General features: G+C 39.0%; 1 protein-coding gene across 4 annotated transcripts in view; it reads left to right on the plus strand.

Annotated features, from left to right (window-relative positions):
- LOC102223050 (electrogenic sodium bicarbonate cotransporter 4-like) overlaps nt 1-22,210 on the plus strand; it is a 35,831-nt gene extending 13,621 nt beyond the window's left edge. For 2 of the 4 annotated variants that reach the window (XM_023338815.1, XM_023338818.1), the window contains 20 exons: nt 74-129; nt 2,750-2,907; nt 2,974-3,061; nt 3,142-3,296; nt 4,255-4,380; nt 5,543-5,717; nt 5,833-5,966; nt 6,977-7,157; nt 7,228-7,318; nt 8,222-8,280; nt 8,492-8,683; nt 10,794-10,907; nt 13,126-13,287; nt 15,628-15,806; nt 16,014-16,086; nt 16,175-16,243; nt 16,479-16,652; nt 17,757-17,921; nt 19,882-19,934; nt 21,649-22,210. In XM_023338815.1, the coding sequence (XP_023194583.1) occupies nt 74-129; nt 2,750-2,907; nt 2,974-3,061; nt 3,142-3,296; nt 4,255-4,380; nt 5,543-5,717; nt 5,833-5,966; nt 6,977-7,157; nt 7,228-7,318; nt 8,222-8,280; nt 8,492-8,683; nt 10,794-10,907; nt 13,126-13,287; nt 15,628-15,806; nt 16,014-16,086; nt 16,175-16,243; nt 16,479-16,652; nt 17,757-17,921; nt 19,882-19,934; nt 21,649-21,934 (2,690 nt within the window). In that variant the 3' untranslated portion in view covers nt 21,935-22,210. Of the gene's footprint in view, nt 1-73; nt 130-2,749; nt 2,908-2,973; nt 3,062-3,141; nt 3,297-4,254; nt 4,381-5,542; nt 5,718-5,832; nt 5,967-6,976; nt 7,158-7,227; nt 7,319-8,221; nt 8,281-8,491; nt 8,684-10,377; nt 10,492-10,793; nt 10,908-13,125; nt 13,288-15,627; nt 15,807-16,013; nt 16,087-16,174; nt 16,244-16,478; nt 16,653-17,756; nt 17,922-19,881; nt 19,935-21,648 lie in introns of all 4 variants that reach the window. The other 2 variants (XM_023338816.1, XM_023338817.1) reach the window with 2 other exon arrangements.
- The last annotated feature ends 1,665 nt before the right edge of the window (nt 22,211-23,875 follow it).

Raw genomic sequence — 23,875 nt, forward strand, 5'->3', positions numbered from 1 at the left:
AACAACTGTTGATCCTGTTAACTACATTTGAACATCTTTGTGATTCCAGAATAAGTGTGCTCTTTCTCCACAGATCCTGCCCAGAGCCGAAGCATGAATGACATTTCAGACACGCCGAGTACCGACCAGGTGAATGTTGTTTTACTCTACTTTGTGTAAAGGAAGTAGTGTGTTTATTGTTGCCACTTTTTATTGTCTTTACTTGATGAGCATTTATATTTCCAGTGTTCATGTCGGATCATTGATATTTGTATCTCATTCTTGTAATTCCGATTCTGGTTCCCTTTTAAATTTTTGGACTCTCCTTTTTAATTTTACTCTATGGGTGTTTTCATACCTTATAGTCCCGTCGACTCCGTTTGATTGGGGACCAGAATTGCATAATTTGTTCCATTTTCAGCTGCTGTGGTTCTATTTCACACTGCACTGTCAAACCAATCAAATACTTTGCAATACCTATTCATCCTCCTCGCCTGTGGGGGCGCTGCACCAAGAACAACTGAAGGAAACGACATGAGAACCTCTGAAGATCACACTGAGCACAACTTTCTTCTTCACAAAATGTACATAAAAGAGGAGTGGTGTCAGATTTTAGCGGTTGTGGGATTACTTTTTTTGTCGTTGGTAAAAGACCACGAGACATTTCCTCCCGCTAGTGCTGACCTTGCGCGTTTGCTTTGGTTGAATTTACCCAGAATGCCCCGCGCTATAGTCTGCTTCCTGCTGGTATCCACATAAGCTTTTGAACAGAACCAGAGTTCACTTTAGCCAAACCGAGACCGAGGTTTGAGTTCGGTTTTTTGGTCCTTATCAGGCTTTGATTATGCCGTCACAGCCGACCAAATGAACCTTTATAGGCAAATGAACTGGAGTTTGATTAAAACGGACAAAAACTAAATTAAAACGGGCTTGGTACTCTACCAGAAAAGCTCTGACTTCTTCAGAACATTTAAAGAAACAGCTGTAATTGAAAACATCCAAAGCAGATTATAAACTGTGCAGTTCTCTTACAAAGCAGCTGCACATTTAAATTCAAACAATTTGCAAACCATTGATACTGATCCCGGGATCTTTTTCAATCTGATTGGTTCTTTTCTCACTATAAAGATTTGAAACCATGATGTGGCCATGAACTGTAGCTTCAAATAACTGCTACTTCCATCAGCTTATAATACGTGGCAAAAAAACCAAAAACATCGGCAGTTCTTTGAGGATTTCCAAAGTTCACAAGTATTGCTTGTTACATAAGCGGCAGAAATCATGTGGTGTTTGGGGAAATAAGTGGACACACACTTCAAAGCGAAGTAACGAAACATTCACATGTGACCGACTGAGAGGAGGTAAGCATTTGTTCAGAAAAGCTGGCTTTGTACCTCCGAGTTTTCTTTGTTCTTGATAGTTTGCATAAATACGGGATAAAGCAGCGGACGTGCTACCAAGTATTTGCAACAAGATTTCATATTGTCGCAAATAAATATCCAAAAGAATAAATGCAGATAGCAGAATGGAAAAAACAACTTCGGCCAAGTGTTGGTGTGTATGTGTGTGTGTGTTGTACTGTTTGTTTAGGACCAAAATGCAAAGGCAGGCAGTGAAGGAGGAGCAGCTGGTGTATTGACTCTGAAAGCAGCATTAACAGATTATGAAGAGATTTTGATTTAAGCGCCCACCGCTCCACTGCCACGTGCTTTTTGGCAGTGAAGCAGGGGTACACAACAGCAAAGCTGTAACACAAAGTTACAGGATTTTTTTTTTTTTTTTTACTGTATCTATGTTTGCAATTGTGAAATAGCAAAACAGATAGAGCTTAGTTGGAATGTAGAGGCATAAAGCCTATTTAGTAATGCAAAAACAAGAGTTACGGTCACTGCACAGCTGTGTACTTCAGTATGCTTAGTATTGCTACTAATGAGAGTAATTACTTCTCAGTGATCAAAAATGCGTTCTAGAGTCAGATGAACTTGCTAGTACATCTTCAAGAATTACAATTTTGTTTATTTTATTGTATAAAAGTGCAAAATATGTGTTAGAAAGTGAAGCGGCCATTTTATAGAGATCCATTACACATGCAGTAAAATATTTCAAGATTTTACTTTTTTAAATGTTCATGATGATGGGTGTCAGGTAAAGAATACCCAAAATTCAGTGTCTCAGAAAATGAAAATATTACATTAGACCAAATATTTAACTACAAATATCAGATTTTTCAAAAGTATGTTCATTTCTATGTACTCAGTACTTGGGTGGGGCTTCTTTTGCATGAATTTCTGCATCAATGCACTGTGGCATGGAGGAGATCAGCCTGCGTCACTGCGTGGATGTAATGGAAGCCCATGTTGCTTTGATAGCTGCCTTCAGTTCAGTTTAGAGGCTCATGAACTTGCTAGTACATCTTCAAGAATTACAATTTTGTGTATTTTATTGTATGTAACCTTAGCAGGTGTTTTGAGTTAATTAACTAACATCATGAGTTTCCATTAATGATCTTTTTCACAGTACGTTCGTTTTCTGAGATCCTGAAGTTTGGTTTTTCTTTATCTGTGAGCCGTAATCATAAGAACTACAAGACGCAAAGGCTTGGAAAATTTAACGCTATGTGTGATAATTCTGAACGAAGCACGAGTTTCACTTTTTCAGATGACTGGCAAGAAAAATTGCACTTTTATCTCAGATTCTTTGAGATCTACTGGTATTTGAGGGGGAAAAAACACCACATCACTCTTTTGAGAGCTTGCCTCCCTTCTTACAGCTGAAGAATAAGTTCATGAAGAAGATTCCTCGCGATGCAGAAGCTTCCAACGTGCTGATTGGTGAGGTGGACTTTCTGGACAAGCCGTTTGTCTCCTTTGTACGCTTGGCTCAAGCCACCACTCTGGGAGGCCTCACTGAGGTTCCTGTGCCAACCAGGTAGGATCTTCCCTCCATCATCGCTTTGACAAATGTTCTGGGTTTATCAACCACTCTGCTCTTCAGGTTCCTCTTCATCCTGCTGGGCCCTCAAGGCAAAACTAAGTCCTACAATGAAATCGGCCGAGCCATCGCGACTCTCATGGTGGACGATGTAAGAAGCTAGCTCAGTCCGACGTTTCTAGAAAAAGCATTTGATCATTGGTGTGACTGCAGCCTCTTGTTGCGAATCAGCTGTTCAGTGATGTCGCCTACAAAGCGCGGGACCGTGATGACCTGATTGCAGGAGTTGACGAGTTCCTGGATGAGGTGATTGTCCTTCCCCCAGGGGAATGGGACCCCAAAATACGCATTGAACCCCCAAAGAAGGTTCCATCAGCAGAAATGAGGTAAGTCCTGGAAAGATTGTTTCTATAACAATGTAATGTTCTTGTGAGGATAACACCTGTTTCAGCCGCTGCAGGTATTAGACCTTGGACTCGATTCCCCTGGTCTAGAGCCGGAGTGTCACGTTCATTTACATTTTGGGTCGAATCAACATCACAGAGGTTCTTAAAATGGATGGTTGTTGATGTATTACTTATTAACAAACTGTTAAAATATGAATAAATAGCAGTGTTTGAATTTTTAAAGTTAAATAAAATTGAAATTCTTTTCCCATCTATCAATCCCCTACAGGATTTCGGGACAGTTTTTGTTTCACTGGTTTTGTGGATCTAATTTGAAAATATTTGCAAGAAATTTCACAACATTAGCAACTGATGACTGCAAATGTGACTTTTTGTTGGGCATGTATAGACTGTAACTTGAAAGGAAATCTCAAGCAGCTGCAGATTAGAAGTAAGAAATGCTGCCACCTGCAGGTGGAAGTTAGCAAGAAACAAAAAACTGCAAAAAACTCATGATTGTTCATTAGTGCAAAACAATTGCAGGATTCTGTTGATTTTTAATTAATTTTCGCAAAAAAGTGGAGGGATTGATTAATGCAATTTGGCAGCAAACAAATAAAAATGCCTTGATTTGATTGATAAAATAATATTTAAGTGTAAAATTGTTATCTTATATGTATTTATGTACATATATATGTATATAGAAAGTCCGGCCGGACTTGGCCCCGGGTCTTGAGTATGACACCCTAGACTCTGTGGTTTTTAGATACAGTAAGTTTTGGATATTTTGTTGTATAAAGTAGGTCACGATCATTTTATACAATATAATTCCCTTAGAGCATGTATCATTATAGTTTTACAGTTGTTATTTAAAGGTCTTGCAGTCTGAGTACCTGATAATGGCAAAGAAGCTATTGTGGTAAATAAGAAAAAATTGTGCTAACTAATTGTGTTGCAGGAAGTCAGTCCTCAATCTGAATGAGCTGGGTCAGATGAACGGCTCGGCTGGTGGGGCCGCTGGTGGAGAAGACGACGATCTTCCTGTTCAGCATGAATTGGGAGAAGAGCTGAAGTTCACTGGGAGGTAAGCAGAGAACTTTAAAAGGAATGTCTGCAACAAATAGTCACAGACAGTCTGAAGGATATTCTAAGCACAGCGCGTGTGTGTGGGTGTAAGCATGCAGCGATATCTGCTGGGAAAACATGCAGCGCCATCGTCCAACTACTTCCGGTCGTCGTCTTCTTTGTGGTTTGCACCAGTCTCAATATCTGGTTGTTGATCATGTGACTTGTGTGATGGGAATAAAAAGTGGTTCTATAGTTTGCAAGACAAACCAATTTCAATACAGCCAAAAAAAACCCCATCTCATCCTAGCACCAAAACTTTTTATAGACAAATGAGAGTATTTGTTAAATTGGCTTGTTTCCATTAAGCAAATTTATTTTCAAAATGTCAAATTGCGCAATTATAAAATGTAGCAAGTGTCTCTGGGAGGTATTTACATAAGTTTTTATAGCCTGTGCTTTGACACAGAGCTCCAACGTGGTCATTTATTTCTATGGCAGGAACTGGGTGACTATAGTCTGTATTGAGAGTTAACTGCCAATAATAAACAGATTATTTGAGAGAAACTGCTCCAGAGTGCCCTGGACACCATGCTAAGGCAATAATTCATCTTTCAACATTACAACAACACCAAGCATCCAGCCAAGATAATAAATCTGTGGAATCAGGAGCAATATGTATTTGACCTGGATTAGACCAACTCTGAACATCTCTGAAGTAAAGTGCTACCAATGGCGCTCCAAACACATATAGAGCAAAGACTTGATGCTTATGTACATGTGGTTTATTAATTTGTTTCATTTAAAACCAGGGCGATAGAGCACATTACCCAGTTCTACAGTCCTTCCACTGAGAGAATAGACTTTATAATACTGTTAGTTAATAAAGCACTGAACAGTTTAGCAGCACAATACATTAAAGATCTGCTGTTGTTGTATCAACCATCCAGACCTCTCAGGTCTTCTGGTTCTGCTCTGCATCCAGAACCAGAACCAACAATGGAGCTTTCTGCAGCATTCAGCTTCTATGCACCACAAATCTGGAAAAAACCTCCAGAAAACTGGAATTTGAATTAACTTGTTGCTGAGTTGTGCTTTATAAATAAACTTGATTGATTGATTGATTGATTGATTGGCTGGTTAAACTTGTGTTGAACTTAGTCCTGTTTGTTGTTTTCCAGATTTTGCGGTGGCCTGTGGCTGGACATCAAAAGGAAGATCCCCTTTTACTGTAGTGATATCTACGATGGCTTCCATATCCAATCCATCTCTGCAGTGCTCTTCATCTACTTGGGCTGCATTACCAACGCAATCACCTTCGGCGGACTGCTGGGAGATGCTACGGACAATTACCAGGTCTTAGTAAACATGCGTAATGTCTACTTAATGCTGAAAGTAACAGAGCAGTAGATTTAACTGACTGAAGCATACGTTTGACGATCTACCCGTCCTCCTTGTCTCGTTCTTTCAGGGAGTGATGGAGAGTTTTCTTGGCACTGCTCTGGCAGGAACCGTCTTCTGTTTGTTCGGCGGACAGCCTCTCATCATCCTCAGTTCAACCGGACCCATTCTCATCTTCGAAAAACTGCTTTATGAGTTCAGCAAGTGAGTCAGACGGAAAATAATATTTCATTTGCTTCATTGAGTTTATTAGTTCAAAATGTTCTCTTGAGACTATATTGAAACTGAAAGGAATACTGTAACAGAATCAGGTAATAACTAAGCACAGTAGTTTTAGCATGCCAATTTGTATTTATTTATTTATTTTTTTGTATTATCAAGTTTATTAGTTTTGATTCATTTGCTCTTAACATAATTATACAATGTCTAGTTATTGACATTTTTGGCATTATGTTCTCGTCTTTTGCAATTTGCAATGGTTTTTCTTTTAAAAAGAAATCAAAAGAGAGAAAAACCCATAGAATAATTTAACCAAAAATTGGTAAAAGTATATAAACATATCTAACCTTAGGGAGGTCCAAATAATTATTTTCTTACAAGATACAATCTTATTGGATTAAAAATAGTCTGTCTACTGAATTTAAACAAACTTCTAAAGACAGACCAAAAAAAACCACCCTGCCATTTTTATTTCTTGGCAACAAGTTAAAGTTTTTTGGTGTCTAGAAAATGAGCTGTGTCAAAATCATTCTGAATATAACATCACAAATCAGCAGGCAGTGACCCTCACCCAACAACCCCAACCCTTCCCCCGTTACCTAGCAACCCAATTTGAGCTCCAGTCCATTTGCTCGGCTGGTTTTTACCGCTGTATGTGCTGTAATGTGGCTGCTGGAAAAGACAAGTGTTTTGTTGACTTGCCTCCTGCACAACCAACAAGACTTGCTGCAGAGGCTCTACTTTTGCTTTTCAAAGATGCGATGTTGCATAATTGCACATCTGCCATTTAAACATAGACTAAAATGTCATTATCTAAGAATGATTTTGAGCAAAAAATGTAATGAGCATGTTTTGTAAATCCCATAGACCTATCCTAACCCGTTCAAGGAAACTTAATAAGTCACCCGTAATATTGCTAAATATTGAACACAAGATGGTGCATTGTGACTGACGGCATCTCCTCTTACTTTTGCTCTGATTGGCTGCCCTAACAGGAACAACAGCATAGACTACATGGAGCTGCGGCTGTGGATCGGTCTGCACTCGTGTCTGCAGTGCTTTCTGCTGGTCGTTTCTGACGCCAGCTACATCATCAAATACATGACGCGCTTCACAGAGGAGGGCTTCTCCAGCCTCATCTCCTTCATCTTCATCTCGGACGCCATTAAGAAGATGGTGGGTAACATGACGGAAGGTTTGTAGACATCTTCATTGTGAACACACAAACATGTCCTATTTCCCACAGGTCGGAGCCTTTCAGTACTACCCAATCAACCGCGGCTTCAAGCCAGATTATGTTACATCCTACAAGTGTGAATGCGTGGCGCCGGACCAGGGTGAGACTTCAAACTGTCCACAGTTTGTTCTTTTGACTAGAGCTCAACAAGAGGAATGTGAAGCATGAGACAGTTTGGCTCAGGTGACACCGTCTGGTGCTGAACAAGCATTAAAAAAGCATCCACTTTTTTCCCACTTCTCTTTAAATTTCTGTCTGTTTACATAGTTGGGAATGACAACAACCCCAAATTACTGCCAGATTAGTTAGAAAGTGGCAATGTTTTGGAATAAGCATCACAAAAGCTCTGATTTCAGTCCGAAAGAAAATGACAGACTAGAATTGAAAACGTGTGTAGGACAAAGCGCCTACGAAGTGGACTGAAATCCCAGCAAACTTATGGAAAAATACCTGAAACAGCTGACAAGTCAAAAAGTGAAAAAAAAGGAATTTCTAAAAAAAGAAAAAAAAAGAAAAACAATTAAATGTATGAATACGTCTGGATTCTAAACAAATTGGAAAGGTTTATTCTGAGATTAGAAGGCTAAACATAACTGATACAGTGTTCGTAAATTCTGGTGTCAACATAATACCATGTTGAAAATTACAATTTTAGGGAAGCTGTGGAAGAGGATTAGAGCCACTGAAGGATCAATAAAAGAATTTTGACTTTTGATTTCAAAAGATTAAAGTCAAAATTTTGAGATTAAAGTCAGAATTCAAGACACAAGTCTTCTGTAGACATTTAATGTGGTTGAAATGAAATCTTTATTTTTTACTCAGTATGTATATTTTTTGTGTTGCCTTTTTATTTTTGCCTCATTCTTGGATGCTGTGTGGAAATGTGAGTAAAGTACCACAACTTGTCAGAGCATGTAATGAGAACTGACGAAGCGGTCCAACAAGCTGATAATGAAAAACATAAATCATCAAAACTGACAGGAGTTCTGTTTGTCCTCTCCAGCATCTGCTGTGGGTTTAAACGTTTCAGCTCCTATGTCAGATGATAACATGACTCTGCTGGTGAGTGACCAACGGCACAAACGTTTTCCATCACTTGTGGTTTGCCATCTTATTTGTGAATACAAGGGTGGCTACTTTTTGTGCTGTTTTTTTCTTTTGTTATCGCCGTTTTTTTCTTCTCTGTCTTCTGTTTGCCTTTCCTCTCCTCTGCCCTTCCCTTTGGTTTCCTCCCCATCCTATCTCCTTTTGCCCTGCTCTCCTGCTCTCCTAGTTTAACCTGACAGACCTGGACTGGAGTCAGCTGAGTAAGAAAGAGTGTGTGAAGTATGGTGGTGTATTGGTGGGGAGCTCCTGTAAGTATGTCCCCGACCTGGCCCTGATGTCCTTCATCCTCTTCATCGGCACCTACTCCATGACCGTTTCTCTGAAAAAGTTCAAGTTCAGCCGCTACTTCCCAACAAAGGTAAGACGTCTGCTTCAGTTGGCTGGAGAAATTCCCAGGTTTTCCCTTTTTAACACTCATGGAACGTCTTCAGCCCAACAAGATGTCCCTGCATGAGAAAATGCTTCAGTGCTACAAAAATGCTACAATCCTGTAGTTGTTCAGTTTGAAGGATAAAGCTGGTGATATTTCTCATTTATATCCAGATATTCATTTACAATGATCCTTCAAAACATTCAGCAGCTTTTCCAGTGACATTATGAAGCTAAAATCTCTTCACTTTCTGACTTCAATTTTTTTTTTACGTTGCTTTAATTAGGAGTCTTTTTCTTACAGTAGCTGCTTTCCATCGACCATATAAGTGTGCAATTTGACATTTTGAAAACAAGTTCAAATGGAAACACTTAAAGAACTTGGAAAAAAAGCTTTGGCACTAGAATGAGGTAACATTTTTTTTTGGCCATATCAGAATTGGTTTATTTCATTAAACTGCGATGGAAACATTTTTGTGCATCACACGAGTCACATGATCAACATGTTACCACTGGCACAAACCACAACAACAGGAAAGAGTTGGAGGATCACGACGCTGCGTGTTTATTAATGCTTTATATCGCCTGAACAAACGTTGTCACATGTGATTTTAATTGTGTTTCTTATTTAATGGAAACACCACAATGTTGTTTTACATTAGCGGAATATTAAAGATTTACGCACAATTGTAATGGAAACGCAGATAGTGAATATAAACACAGTACACACTTCTCTTTAACTATTTTAATGGGAATGAGAAAATGATCAATTGCTTTAAAAGCTCTTCCACCTTTGATACAACTTTTATCAAGCAGTCAATGAAAACAATTCAAAATTAGAGTAGAGTCCAGCACCTCTTAATAGATGTGCTGTTGCATCTTGGACTGCCAGTGATAAAGAAATGATTGTTTAAAACCAAGTCATTCACTGTTGAAGGGAGCCATGGTGATTTGACAGAAATGATCAAAAGCTGGTCTTGAAAGTGAAGCTAAGTGATCCGAACAACAAGTGCTGGACAAGTTACTGAATACAAGACATCAAAACTGCAACAAAAACAGTTCAAATTCAAAATAAATTTGAATAACATCTGCGTAAGATATTTTTATGTTATAATTTATTCTAGACATATGAACAATAGCAGTGCATGTCCACTATAATGCATTAGATTTGTTTTCTTCCTTTCTCCCATGGGCTTTGATCCATTAAAACCTCTCTGCATATTTAAATGAAGGTTGCAAATCAACAAAATATCAGGAAATGATACATGAACCCTGTCATAGCTGATGGCAGATGTAAACTGAAACGCTGTTAGGTGAAGGGTGCGCACACATACAAACTGGTTATTTCAGCCTTATGCATGTAACATTTCCACTCCAAGATGTATTTGTTTTTCCTTTGAATTACATCATACTTATATCACATGAAACATCCAAAACATTCAGAAGCAATTTATCATCGTCTCATTCTTCACAGTTCTTACTTTTAACGGGTGTGCAACGAGAAAAGTGCACAAATATGTACATTAAAAAAATTCTGTTGCAAAATATCACCAGCTTAAAGAAACAGATCACTATTTCAAGTTGATGCATTCCTTGTTGTCCATTAGTCCCTCCCCTAGAAACTTAATACAACACAATGTCTTCCTTATTCCCTTATCCATCTTCTCCCTGCATGCCCTCTAGCTCCGCTGCCTGATAAGTGATTTTGCCATCATCCTCGCCATCATGTTTTTCTGTGGCTTGGACTGTCTCCTGGAGCTGGACACCCCCAAACTGCATGTACCGACCCAGATAAAGGTCCGATCGTCCCCCAAGCAATTCGTCTCCCACCGTCCCTTGTCTTTGTGAAGGGTGGCTGCATCTCCTTCCCTAGTAATGAATGATTTGAAGAATTCTAATCAGTTGTTTTCATGTTAATTCATTATTATAGGAATCCTTGAACATGTTGTGTCACTTCTTATCTTCCTTTTCTTTGTCTGAATTCTCCCATTCCCATATTTTCTGGGCACATATCGCCCATCCTCAATGTTACCCACCCGTCTCTGTCGTCTTCTTGCCCCGGTCTGTGTGTTTGTGTTCTCATGCGGGTGGACTGCTAGATGAGGAAGCTCATCAGTGATTTTGCCATCTTCATGTCAATCATGTCCTTTGTGGGTCTGGATATGTTGATGGGCTTAGACACACCCAAACTAATCGTTCCAACAGAGTTCAAGGTATTTCTTTCTTGCTAAATTAAAAGTTGAAATATGTGAATGTTTGTAGCGTTCGGAAGGTGGAAGTTCCTATACTCGATACATTCAAACATAATTGGATCGACGTCTAGCTTTGTCATTTAGGACAGCAGAGTTTTCCACCAATTGACTTCTGTCGAGTTCTGGTTCATGTAAGAAAAGTTGATGCACATATTTCCGTCCTGCTTGCTGTTTTTTACTTTTGTCTGTGTTTCAAACAGACATTTTGATATGCTGCATCCAAATACGTCTGGCTCTCTGTCTCCATAAAAACATACAGTATATACCAATGGTTTCTTCACTGTCTGACATAAAATCGGCCATGTTTTTTTTCAGTTTTTGATCAGTTAGGATTACCGTAGTTATTAGTTTTACCATTTCTAAAAGCTAAATCTTTGTGTAACTTTCCTCACAATCAGTCGTTTCTCTACACTAAGATCAGCTACTATTAGCAATACCAAAACTTCACAATGAGACAGATGAGATTGTCAATATTACTTTTTAAATTAATGCAAGTTCAACAAACTGATGTCTTTCTTGTTATCTCTCCAGACCTTAGATCAGTGCTTCATTTACTGATGGTCCGTTTTTCAGTTGTTATTAGAGTTCGCTGTTATTGTGACATAGCACAACATACCGCTAGACTTCTAGCCATCAGTTGTCATAGTGATGCCTTTCTGCCTCTTTCTATGTCTGAACAACTTGCAGTGCTTATATATTCTTTGTGCCTCGTCTTTCACTCTGTCGCCAATTTATCGTTCCTACTGGAAGCCCAAAACATTGCCAAACAGGCGACAGAATCTTGTATTAGACCTTCATCAGGCAGAGTCATGCCGACAGCAACTGGCTGGTGCGCGATAGTTAGCAGTCACTTCAACCAGAAATGTTTTGGTGTTTCAGTCTCACGAGATCTTGTACGACAAGATCTTGTTCTGCCCCTAGGTACTACACAGTTAGACCATTTGGGAAAACCAAGGGGATGATGTCAGTGTTGTAAGCTTCTGATACTTGTGGATTTATTTCAACACCTCAACACTTAGGTAGACCTAAGGAAATCAGTGACAACGTCAGGAAAGAAAGTGTAGATGTAAGCATAGATGCCAAGGTAATGCCCAGTTAGGAAAGAGATGGTTCTGCAATTATCCACTTTTTTCACTTCTGATACAGATATGAGTTACCGACCGATGCCGATCCGATACAGAAAAACAGTGCTGGACTGACTAAAAATGTTTCTATCTTTAAACAGACATAATTGCACTGAATTACAAACTTATATGATAACTCTACACCAGTACAGCACACTTATACACACCAATAGCGTCATAAGCTTGGTCAAACATGTAAAAACAACTTTAATTTGTTCACTCAGTGGGATTAGGAGAATAACAGCCAATCTAAAATAAATAATAAACTGAGAAAATGAATAGGTTGACTATTTTGGTCAAATATGTAAAGAATAAATTGGAACAATTCTTCTTTCAAATGGTTCAGAAAGTGAAATTAGAAATATGATGTAAAATAAATAATATAAAGCATGATGTCGCTCAGAGCACAAAACAGAATTAAACTGAATGGATGTGTTGTTATGGATCTGGCACATGAGGAAATACCAGGAAGTTAAAGCTCGACATAAAAAGTTCTTCCAAAAGGATCATGAGACTAAGTATAACACCAAGTTATTTCAAAAGTAGCGTAAGGAAAACAAAGTCATTGTTTTATGGTGGCCGTTACAAACCCTGGACTCAGTCTCAAAGAAAATCAGTGAGGAGATCTGAGAAGAAATGTGTGAACAAGCTGCTTACAAAGCTGACCCAGTTATTACACAAGTTCTGTCGGGAGAAATGGGCCAAATTCCAACAAACTATTGCATAAAGGTTTTGGAAGGACAGCCAAGACGTCCAGTTTAAAAGGCAATGCTATATTATTTATCTCATTATTGTGACTTTTAGCTAATAGAAATTATTTTGGTATTCCTAACTGATTTAAAATAATTGACATTTGATCTAATTCAACTCCAGACAGTGAAAAACATAGAATAAAAAAAGATGTATGTATGCTTTTATTTGAAAACAAATTTGAGCTTAGTATGATTTCATCTTACAGTGAGGGAATAAATGATTCTTTGTGTGTGTTTGCGAATTATCTTCCCATCTGTGATCCATGCTTACCGTTCACCCTCGGATGTGTTTGTGTGACGCAGCCCACGCGTTCAGACCGTGGCTGGTTCGTGCTTCCATTCGGTAAGAACCCGTGGTGGTGGTACCTGGCCAGCTTTGTTCCGGCTCTCCTCGTCACCATCCTGATCTTCATGGACCAGCAGATCAGCGCCGTCATCGTCAACCGCAAGGAAAACAAGCTGAAGGTCTGAAATCCCGACACTCCTGAACCTCAGAGGGAAGACAACTTTTCAGTCATGACTGAGCGAGGCAAAAAAAGATCTGTCATTTGTAAATGCATTTATTTTCATTTGATTAGGACAGTGCGACATTACCGCAGGTCACAGCAGTGTAAATATGCAGGAGTTGGCACAATAGCTACGTTTCATACTTTCTCCTAAGACAAGTGGGCGCAAAACAACAAAACAGTTTCTTAGACAATTTACAGGGCAGAAAACAAAAGAAAAGAAAACTAAAAGAAAGAAAATATACCAGACGCTATGCTATGAGGGTCTGGTATAATGGAAAAATGTTGAATGGTTACATAACTGGTTTGCTTCACCGATGCTTGAGCTTCTTTTTAAAATTTGCCTTTTCATCTCTCTGGTGTGTGCTGGTGGTCTGTCCCATGAAGGAATTTGCCACCTTCTGGCTAAACTATGCTCTGCGCCTCAGTATGTTGCTGTCTTCTTTAGTTTTGTTCTTGTTTTTATTTTATTCTCTTAATTAAAGGTAAAGTGCAAATTAGATACAAAAAAAAAATCATTTCTATTTAGCATCTTTGCTTCTCAAACCTGTCAGTCGCCAAACAATTCAACAATTTTTGTTGTTTTGTTTAATATAATGAATAAAATGAGTGTGACAAAGAGACATAAAGTCCTTATGTGAACGTAAATAATGGTTTAATATTTTACTGTCAGTAAGACTACCAAAAGTTGACGTTTATAGAGAGCAGAGAGAATCTGTGACTTTTGAGAATTTGAAAACTCCAAAATTATTTTGGATTGTAAGATAAATTCTAACACTTACTAATAAGTAGTTTTTTTATAACTGTGAATGCTAGCACACTGTTTGTATGCATGAAGTGTCAGTGAGATTGTAAATGTGAAAAAACAAACTACTGAAAGGAGCTCAGCTTCTCTCTCCATGGAGTTTCCTGGTGTCAAAAATAAGCTGGAGCTAAAATCTGATCCGACTGGTTCTGCAGCTGAATTCTTGTGGAAAGTCGGGGAAAACAGCATGTGATGCTTTTATAATGGATTAGACTGGGATCATTATTTTTGCATTGCTTTGCTCTGGCATGACTCTTGGTGGCCGTGCAAATGAAATGAATGGACACTTTTTGCAAAGAGTGCCTTTTTGTGGACTTTTCTAATATTAAAAGTTTGATATTCCAGAGATGTGAAAGATGGTGAAACATTTCTCAGTTTCATGCTGCCTGGTAAAAAGATTGAGGTAATTCACTTTGGATTCAGCGTTCTTGGTGCCAACAGAAATACTGTTCAGAATGAAAGGGCATCACAATGCAAAGATGGAACTGGATTTGTTCCTCCCCCAAAAACCTTCATTTTCTGATGCTTATACTTGTGTAGCAGATGTTATTCATTATGATTATATGTATGGAATAATTAGAAACAATAACTGCATGTTCATTAACCATATAACTGTGCAATTTGACATTTCAAAATAGATTTGCTCAATGGAAACACACTTATTGTAAAAAACCTCACATTTTTCAATAAAAAGTTTTGCCGCTGAGGTGTTTTTTTGTATCAAAATTTGTTTATTTCACAAAACTGCAATGGAAACACTTTTTATTCGCATCACACAGTCACATGATGAAAGAGTTGTTACATTTTGTTTTAAACTGTCACTATGTCCCAACAGTACAATATGAGATAGATAATCTGTGGAAAAATTGAGCTCCTCTGTGGTCCCACTGCCATCTGTGGAAATGCTTTGCTGCTGGTCAGAAACAGCCAATCGGAGGCAGGAGGAGGGTCTTAGAGCTATCAATCATGCTCATAAACATGCTGCTGCTCACACTTTCCCCCACAGAACACATAGAGGCTCAAGATTGGTAGGTTTGCTGCGTTGGTGCTGCAACTCATCCTGTTCTGTCGGAGGATGAGCTGCAGCAGCAACGTGGAGGCTGTGAGGAGTTTGTGATTGACAGTGCTATGACCCTCCCCCTGGCTCTGATTGGTTGTTTCTGACTGAGCACTGTACCACAGGCAGGAGACATGAGCTTGATGTTTATGTAAAAAACATACTTTTGCGAAAGTTACCTACATCAACTATATGATTGTACATGATTTTCCTGATTTTCACAGACTGTATTCTGCAGTTGTAGTCTCACATATCTGAAATGCTGACATGAAACGTTTTTGCATTAATTATTTTTGCTGTTATTTTCAAAACAAAATAAAAGTGAGTACAGTGACAATTTACTTAATGCAGCAGCACCAGCCAGATATGTTGAGCCCCATTAAAATGCAGAATATGTATTTTTCTAACTAATTCCTTTTATTGGCATGCGGCTGCAGAAAGGCTGTGGGTACCACTTGGACCTGTTCTGGGTGGGTGTGCTGATGGCTGTGTGTTCCTTCATGGGCTTACCCTGGTATGTTGCTGCCACCGTCATCTCCATCGCCCACATCGACTCTCTGAAGATGGAGAGCGAATGCAGCGCCCCCGGAGAGCAGCCGCAGTTCCTGGGAGTCAGGTAAAACCGTCCGGACGCTGCCACTGAGAAAAACACCAAATCCCTGAGTTTTCATGGTGAAAATGACTGTTAATCTCTTTCTGAGATTGTATTTGTAATTTGTACGCTTCTTCCCAAAACTCTGTAAATACAATGTCTCAAAAACTGAAGGAAAGCTGATTCTACTTGTGTCTGGAGGCATTACAAGAATGTCTGGTTATTTTGTAGGGAGCAAAGGCTGACAGGCATTCTGGTGTTTGTGCTGACTGGACTCTCAGTTTTCTTGGCTCCCATCCTTCAGGTCAGTGGAAAGATTATGAAGAGAGTTACTTCCATCATTACATCACTTGTTTTTCTTTGACTCTTTCTCGCTATGCTGTTCTGTGTAGTATATCCCAATGCCAGTCCTGTACGGAGTCTTCCTTCACATGGGAGTGGCATCACTGAGTGGCATTCAGGTACGTTAAAAGACTATCTTTTTTTAAAACTTTATGTTAAAATTTAATTTAATGTTGTAAGTAAAAAAATAAAATAAAAATAACAATATAAACATTTATTTTAAAAATGTGAGTCAATTAAAAACAATGAAATTTTGTCTGTACACCCAGTATATCTGATTGGGTGTCCTGGGTGTAAAGACTAGGTATAAACATCCTATAATATAGCAACTTGTTATCCATCTTTGTGTTCCAGTTCTGGGAACGCATGAAGTTGTATCTGATGCCGCCCAAACACCAGCCGGACTTTTCCTTCCTGCGCCATGTTCCCCTGAGACGCGTCCATCTCTTCACACTTGTCCAGATTGTCTGTCTGGCTGTCCTCTGGATCCTCAAGTCCACCTTCCTGGCCATAATCTTCCCAGTCATGGTGGGCCTCATGTCTGTTTAGCTCTGCCGTTTTTGTCTGGTTGACAGCTGTGTTTTTCAAGTGAACTTCAGTCAGTTGAGTTGCATGGCTAACAATATATGGTAGTATACATTCCAATATGGAAACAACTTGTCAATAACAGGGGAGTCAGATGCTAATTTACTATACACACCATTATAACCAGAGTCATCTGTGGAAAGCAGCATTAATTTTCCCTGCTGCTGATTGGCTGTACCACCAAAAGGGTGGAGACTGTTCACATTAGCTTGTGGTGATAGTGCTGATACAGTTGTCAATTTGCACGTTAATCACTCTGTCCACTTTTTCGCAATTCTGTGACTGCAAAGAATTAACAGAAAATTCACAGATCCTCGCATTTTTTCACCTTGATGCATGATTGCGAGTTTATTGCAAATTTTCTGCAGAATTGTCAAAAACATTGAGTTGCATTACATTACACTGCTGGTGGCAGTGTTTCTTACCTCTACTACTCTGCTACCTCAGATTTACTTGGTGTCCTATTATAGTCTGATCAATGGCGAGTTACAAAATTTTAAAAAATCACATTTGCCATCACACATAAGTGCAAACATTGCAAAATTCCTTGCAAACATCTCTAAATTGGCAGCATGAATTCAATGAATTTGGTAGCAAAAAAATCATAACAATCCTAAAATTCTTGAGGGACAGATTAATACATATTCAGATATGGAGAATGAGCTGCTAAAGGCAGTTTGAAGTGATTTTAGAGGGAATCTCAAGCATTCATGGACTTTAAATATTTTTGAGCAACAGTTGTCCTAAACCTCCACAAATAGCGGGGGTCCACCATACCAGATCAAGAGTTGCAACTATTCAACTCTTGAATAATTGCAACTAAAAAGCAAATTAGTGGTCCATTTGCTTTTTAATATGCAAATGGACGACTAAACTAAGTGACTGTGTTGTGTCAAACCTCCTAGTCAGCACAAGCTCAAGTCTTTTCTGACCTTACAAGTCAAAGTAAAACACATTTTTACCAGCAGAGCTGGCAACAGCAGTGTGACAGCAGATTTCATCTACTGCCCTCTATTATTTTATTCATGTGTCTTGCGTCGTGAGTAGATCCTGGGTCTGATGGTTGTACGGAAGCTACTGGACCTGATGTTTTCACAACATGACCTGGCCTGGCTGGACGACATCCTGCCAGACAAAGACAAGAAGAAGAAAGAGGATGACAAGAAGAAAAAGAAAGAGAAAAAGAGCGTTGAGCCAGAGAGCGATGAGGAGGTGAGAAAACGGAGCTGCTATGGCAGCGTCTTCTCTGATAAACCCACTCTTACTCTAATGTCCAAAACTGTGAGTGCGTTTTTCTGGAAATTGAAATCACGTGCGTCACTCCATCTGTGTGTTGCTTCTGGCTTTGTTTTTTTCTGACTAATACTGTATGTTTCTCCTCTCTTTCCCACAGTGTTGCTGAAAAGGCACTGTATAACACTTACTACAGTCTTCTTGTCTGTCCATCCTAATCTTAGAGGATTTATTTTGTTTCACACTTTCCTGCACCGTAGAAACAGTCCATTTGCTTATTTAGGCCCATTTTGTCTTTGCTTTGACTTTGAAGACGCTGATGATACTCTGCATCTTGTTACTGTTAATGTAGTTCACAGACATTTGGTCAGGAATGAGTTTGAAGGGATTACTCAAAAGTCTAAAATCGCATTTAAAAAAATCCTAGTTTTGCACTTTCATAGCGTCACTGGGACGAAAGTTTGTCTTGTGTCTTTGTTCAAAAAGCCTCCAGTTACCGATGAAGATAGAAAATGGCTTAGATACATTAGATATGTTATTAACACAAGAAAGTAACTTTTGACAGGCAAAACCAAAATTTATGGGTAATTGGTGCAACATTTTTGACAGAAGTCAAAGGTCTGACACAACATTAACATTCATTGGCAGTAACACCAATGTGGAGTACATCTTGCTTTTCTTTAAGAAGGAAGTCACTGACAGATTTTTCTTTTAACCTCGGCTCTATATTTCTTTTTTTGGGCAGAAATTTGAGATAAAAATATTCAATTATTGCCAAATCATCTCTGAGCTGAGCATCAACAACAGATCAACCTGTTGCAACTAGGATAAAACTTATCTACACGACTTTGGAAAAGTATTTACCCTCATGGATGATTTCCTCTTTTATTTTTAACTGCATTTATAAATCAATCATAATGAACAAAATCTGGCTTTTCTGGTGAAAACAGACACATTTCTACTAAATTAAAACAATTAAATAGAAATATATTACATGGCATAAGTGAGTGTATAGATACTCATCTCCTTTAAAGTGACTGACCTAATTCAACAGAGGTCTGTCCAAGTGGTTCTAATTTTCAGTGTATTCTGTATTTGATATTGGGTGTTATGGGGCTATACTTCAATTTTCACAAACCAATCATTTTTGGTTTTATGTTTAATAAATAACGGCATCGTGCAATATGTGGTTTGTGTTTTTCTACTCATAGTTTGATTTAAATAGAAACTTATTTTAACATGAAAATACTAGACCTCACAGAGGGTGTATGCACTTTCTACTGTACATCTTTGTTCTGTTGACCTGTGCATAAAGGAGTATAGGTCCGAGGTTGAAAAACTGTCTAATGCTCCTTAAAGACTTGAGTTCTTCCTGCATGCCAACTGCTTCCTGTTTCCCTCAGTCCATCAGTCCGTCCTCAGTGAAGATTCACATGGAGGCCGTAGGCCCCCACACAGAGTCAGACCCCACCCAGGTTAACCCCGCATTAAAAACCAAACCTCTGAGTGAGTAAACCAACCACATCCTCTTCCTTAACAGAATCTGTCATCCGTTACAATTTAAGTGTTGTAAGTGTTAAGTGTTTGTATCTTTGATGCTGTTTCTTAGTGTGACAGGTTGGACTGTTCATAGAGTGTTAACAGAGCGATGATGTAACGGGATGTAACTATTATACTTCGTCAGTGTAGACAAAGTGTAACACTTATGTAACTGAGAAAATATTGCTGACACTAAATCTGTTGTGTTTTGGTTATAAATAAGAAATCATCGTCGCGCCAATAGATCTAAAATAGATTTGTTATCTGCGGGAATCTTTTTTTCTAACTCTGCCTTCATGTCTTTGTGTTGTGTTTTCATGTACATGCCTGTGTACGCTTGCCTTGTGTCGTTTCGTGCGCATTCTCTCTGTTGGTGTTACGTGCATGTGGTTCATTACAGGAGATGAACCCTTACTCAACAGTCCCGTCGGATCAAAATGAGCTAGACCGCAGGTACTGTGTGCTGAAACCGCCCGTCCAATCCAGAGAGCCGATGGATCCTCCTAGCTAGGGCAACACCTCCACAACACCACACACACACACCCACACGCATAGCTGAAATATAGACACACACACAGCTGCTGTACCACTTATACCATGTGTTCATACATGGATGGTGAATTAAAATCCTTTTAGAGTAAGGATTTTAATTGTTGAGAGAATTTTGATAACTTTTATTGTTCAAAAATAAAAGACACATGATGCTGGGATGAGCTTGGATCAGATAGTAGAGGGACCATTATCACATTCTGCCCTGGGTCCCATATAACCTCTGGGTAGCCATGGGATGCTGCCATGATGTCAGTCAGTGTACTCAAGCATCAGTGCACCAATTGCAGTTTTTAAAACAGGCAAAACTTTGGAATGACTAAGTCACTAACACCGGGGGGAAGTAAATCAAGTGTCTACAGATGGTATGAACCTCCAGTTTGACTTACTTAGCTAATGGTTTTGTACGTTTCATATGACTCACAAGCTGCTTTTCCATCATAAATGTGCACAAATCTGTCAGTATTCCACTAATGTCAAAAAACTACATTTCACAATTGCAACTTTTCCATTAAATAGGAAACACAATTAAAGTCTCACATGAATAAGTTTGTTCACAAGATAAGTCATTAAAAAACAAGCCGCTCCATCATCCTCCAACTACTGCCAGTCGTCCTTTTCTTCACGGTTTGTGCCAGTGAGACTTATATGATGCCAAAAGAGTTTCCGTTGTAGTTTTCAAAACTGCCATGTGTCTGTTACGGAAGTTTATTTTCGAAATGTCAAATTGCACATTTGGACAGTGGAAATGCAGCTAATCTTTAAAAACCTCTGCTTTAGACCAATTATTCTAAACCCACTTCCTCTATAGTACATCCCGGCATTAAAATGTTTTAATTTACTTCGAACAAGTGTACTGTATTAGCATCCCCAAGGGGACTTACTCATGACTGAAACTTCATCTGTTTGCCTGAATATTGTTAATAGTTCTTTGCAGCACTAAGGAAATCTACAGAAGAGGATTAAGGCCACTGGAAAAAGAAAAGAATTCTGACTTTAATTTAAGCATTCTGACTTTTTCTTAGAACTCTGACTTTATTCGGCCATGTAAAAAAAGATGTCTTAAATCAATGGTACATACGGAACAGGAAGGGGAAAAGGAAGAGTATTCAGATTTAAATCTCAATTTTGAAACAAAAGTTAGAATTCTTTTTTTACTAATCCTTATCATCTTCCGTAGAAAGCCAATCTCAGCTCTGCGTGATGCAGGATAATTATGAGTGGACTTAACAGAAATGAAATGGTGGTTCTTTAAAATGATGAAAAAAAGAATTTAATAGTTATTAATCAAAATAATACAAATTGTTTTGTGGCTCTAATTCGGTTGTTGCTGGACTGAGAGGAAAACTTGCTCCTTGGATTGTGAAGGCTGCAAACCCCTGGTTTACTTAATATTTGAAGTTCATGTGTTTTATGAAGAGAGTTTAAACATATTAATTATTCAGTGGCTGTTTGCCTCTTCAGTTTCCAACATGTTCAGAAGAAACCCCAAACATTTTTATAAAAAAAAAGTTAAACAAAAAAAAGGAAAGAAAAAGGATTTGCTGCCAGACTGTTGACCTTCTTTGAGAATAGAAAGTGAATGATGAAGAGTAAAAGTGTCACCGCTGTCCCCCAGCATCACTCTGCACCTGAAGATCTCCTGCCCCCCGTCGCCCACCCCGTCCCAGACGAGCCTCACCTCCGGGGACAGTCAGCCTCAGCGCCCGCCGCACCAACCGGTGCCCCAGGTCAGCATCCGCGTGGACTCAGACTGCGACCGCGACGATTCTGGCTTCTTCTCCAAGCAGCAGCGGTGCAGCCCGTACGCCGCCCCCAGCCTGCCACCGCCCGTGACGCCCAGGGGTTGTCGCCGGAAACAGCACGCTCACTTCAGAGACTCCTGCGCAGAAACCATTCTATGAACAAACAAAGCAAACTGCACCTTGTGATCTTCCTTTGTGTGTGAATTTAAACACGTCATGTATAACTCAGCCGAACGTGAAAACACAATACGTCTGTAACACTTTTCTGTCCAAGTGAATGAACCCGTTGATCCTGAGGTGAACTGAAAACATAAATGCATGAACTCTCCCACCCCAAGAACGCTGATTGTTTCTGAGCAAAATGTGAATTATGCCGAGTTAATGTAAAGAGTAAAGCACATCCCAACAATTGTAATAAAATGCTGTTAAATTCTATTTGTTTAAATGCAAATTTGATGAGGGAGTTTCTTTGCCTAATCTTACCTTGAATTTATACTTACATAATACTGTATAAAATCACATTGTCATTCACTAGTCTCTGTTTAATAACGTAATCCCATGCACCTCACATTTAGTTTCAAATGAATCTGGTGACATCTTGAAACATCATTATGACATTATGAGAAACTGTTACACATCAGGAATCAAAGCTGAATTTTTAACATTTTAAATGAGATCAAATATAATAAATGTAGAACAGGAACAGCTAATTTAGTCTAATTCTTGAACCACATGAGTAGGCATTAGGTGTAATTAAAATTTATTTCACAAACTGACACGATTGAGAACCATGATATTTTAAAGGGGCAGTATTATGTAAAATCAGCTTTTTGAGCTTTACATCATGTTATTTCCTCACAGACATACCTGGTGTGTTGCCTTGACTCCTTCATGCATGTTGGAGAAATCCTTTAAGCTCCATGGAAACCATGTGCAAAATGCCTGTGTGGACCTAGCTCCACCTTTGATATGACCTTAGTGACCTTCTCCCCAGAGCTGCAGTTTCCAAGCATCTGCTTCACGGAGCAGCCCTCCCCCGCTCGGCTCCTTCAGACTAGTCAGCAGCAATTAGCAAACACCTGGTGGAACTGCTCATCACATCACCTGAGCTCATTATATGATCTACTTCTCAGAAAAACACTGGTATGAATGTTAAAGGGTGAACAGCGACGTGATGACTTCCTGAAGGCAGAATGTTGGAAAGAGGACTTCTTAAAGAGACAGAGGCCCAGTTTCAAGGCGCTAAGTTACAAACTTAAATGTCATGTTCACATTTGATGTATATCGCATTTTTATAACTGAAGGCAGCAGTTAATTGTGCTATAAAATGATACTGTGGCTGGACAACATAATACTGCCCCTTTAAAACCTCTGCATAGAATTTCTTTTCCCCATCATGTGAACCACATTACTAAAAAGGCTCACCATCGCCTTCACCCGCTGAGAAACTAATGTTTCCTGTCTAAGAAACGTTTTACATCATCCATTTTATATCCCCTCCTGCTGCAGTTTTATTATAATGAAAGCAAAACTACCCAGACTCAACCAGGCCGGTAAAATCATTGGTTTAGTTTAAAGCTCAATCTGCTGTCACCAGGAACGCTACACAGATCAGTCATATTCACCGTTTTTCAGCTTCTTCCCTCTAGGAGGCGTCGCAACATTCCTTTCCAGTAAAAATCAAAATTTGTTTCCTCTGCAATAATCCTTCCAAATAAGTCTGCATAGTTTATGTTTTTAGTACAAAAGAGTTACTTAGTTTAATCTGAACAGATTTTTCAACGAAGTTGTCAGAATGTCATGTCCGGGACAAAGTTAAACTACAGCAGATTGAACGAGCTCCCTTATTAAAAACACTGGATGCTTGTCAGAGAGCGACGCCAGATTTAGTTTTGATTTCATTCATGACCTCAAGTATCTAGAAGTATAACCACCTTCTATAAACAGTTATTGACTCAACTGTTTATGTTGGGTAAACATTCAAAACCTTTTAGTTCTGGACTAAAGTCCAAACGTTTACACCCAAGTTTTGTTCAGTCATCTAAAATGGACTGAAATATTTGAAGCATTTCAATTTGGACTTTTAACAATGCTGTCTAT

The sequence above is a fragment of the Xiphophorus maculatus genome, chromosome 8, assembly GCF_002775205.1.
Source record: "Xiphophorus maculatus strain JP 163 A chromosome 8, X_maculatus-5.0-male, whole genome shotgun sequence".
Lineage (NCBI taxonomy): Eukaryota > Metazoa > Chordata > Actinopteri > Cyprinodontiformes > Poeciliidae > Xiphophorus > Xiphophorus maculatus.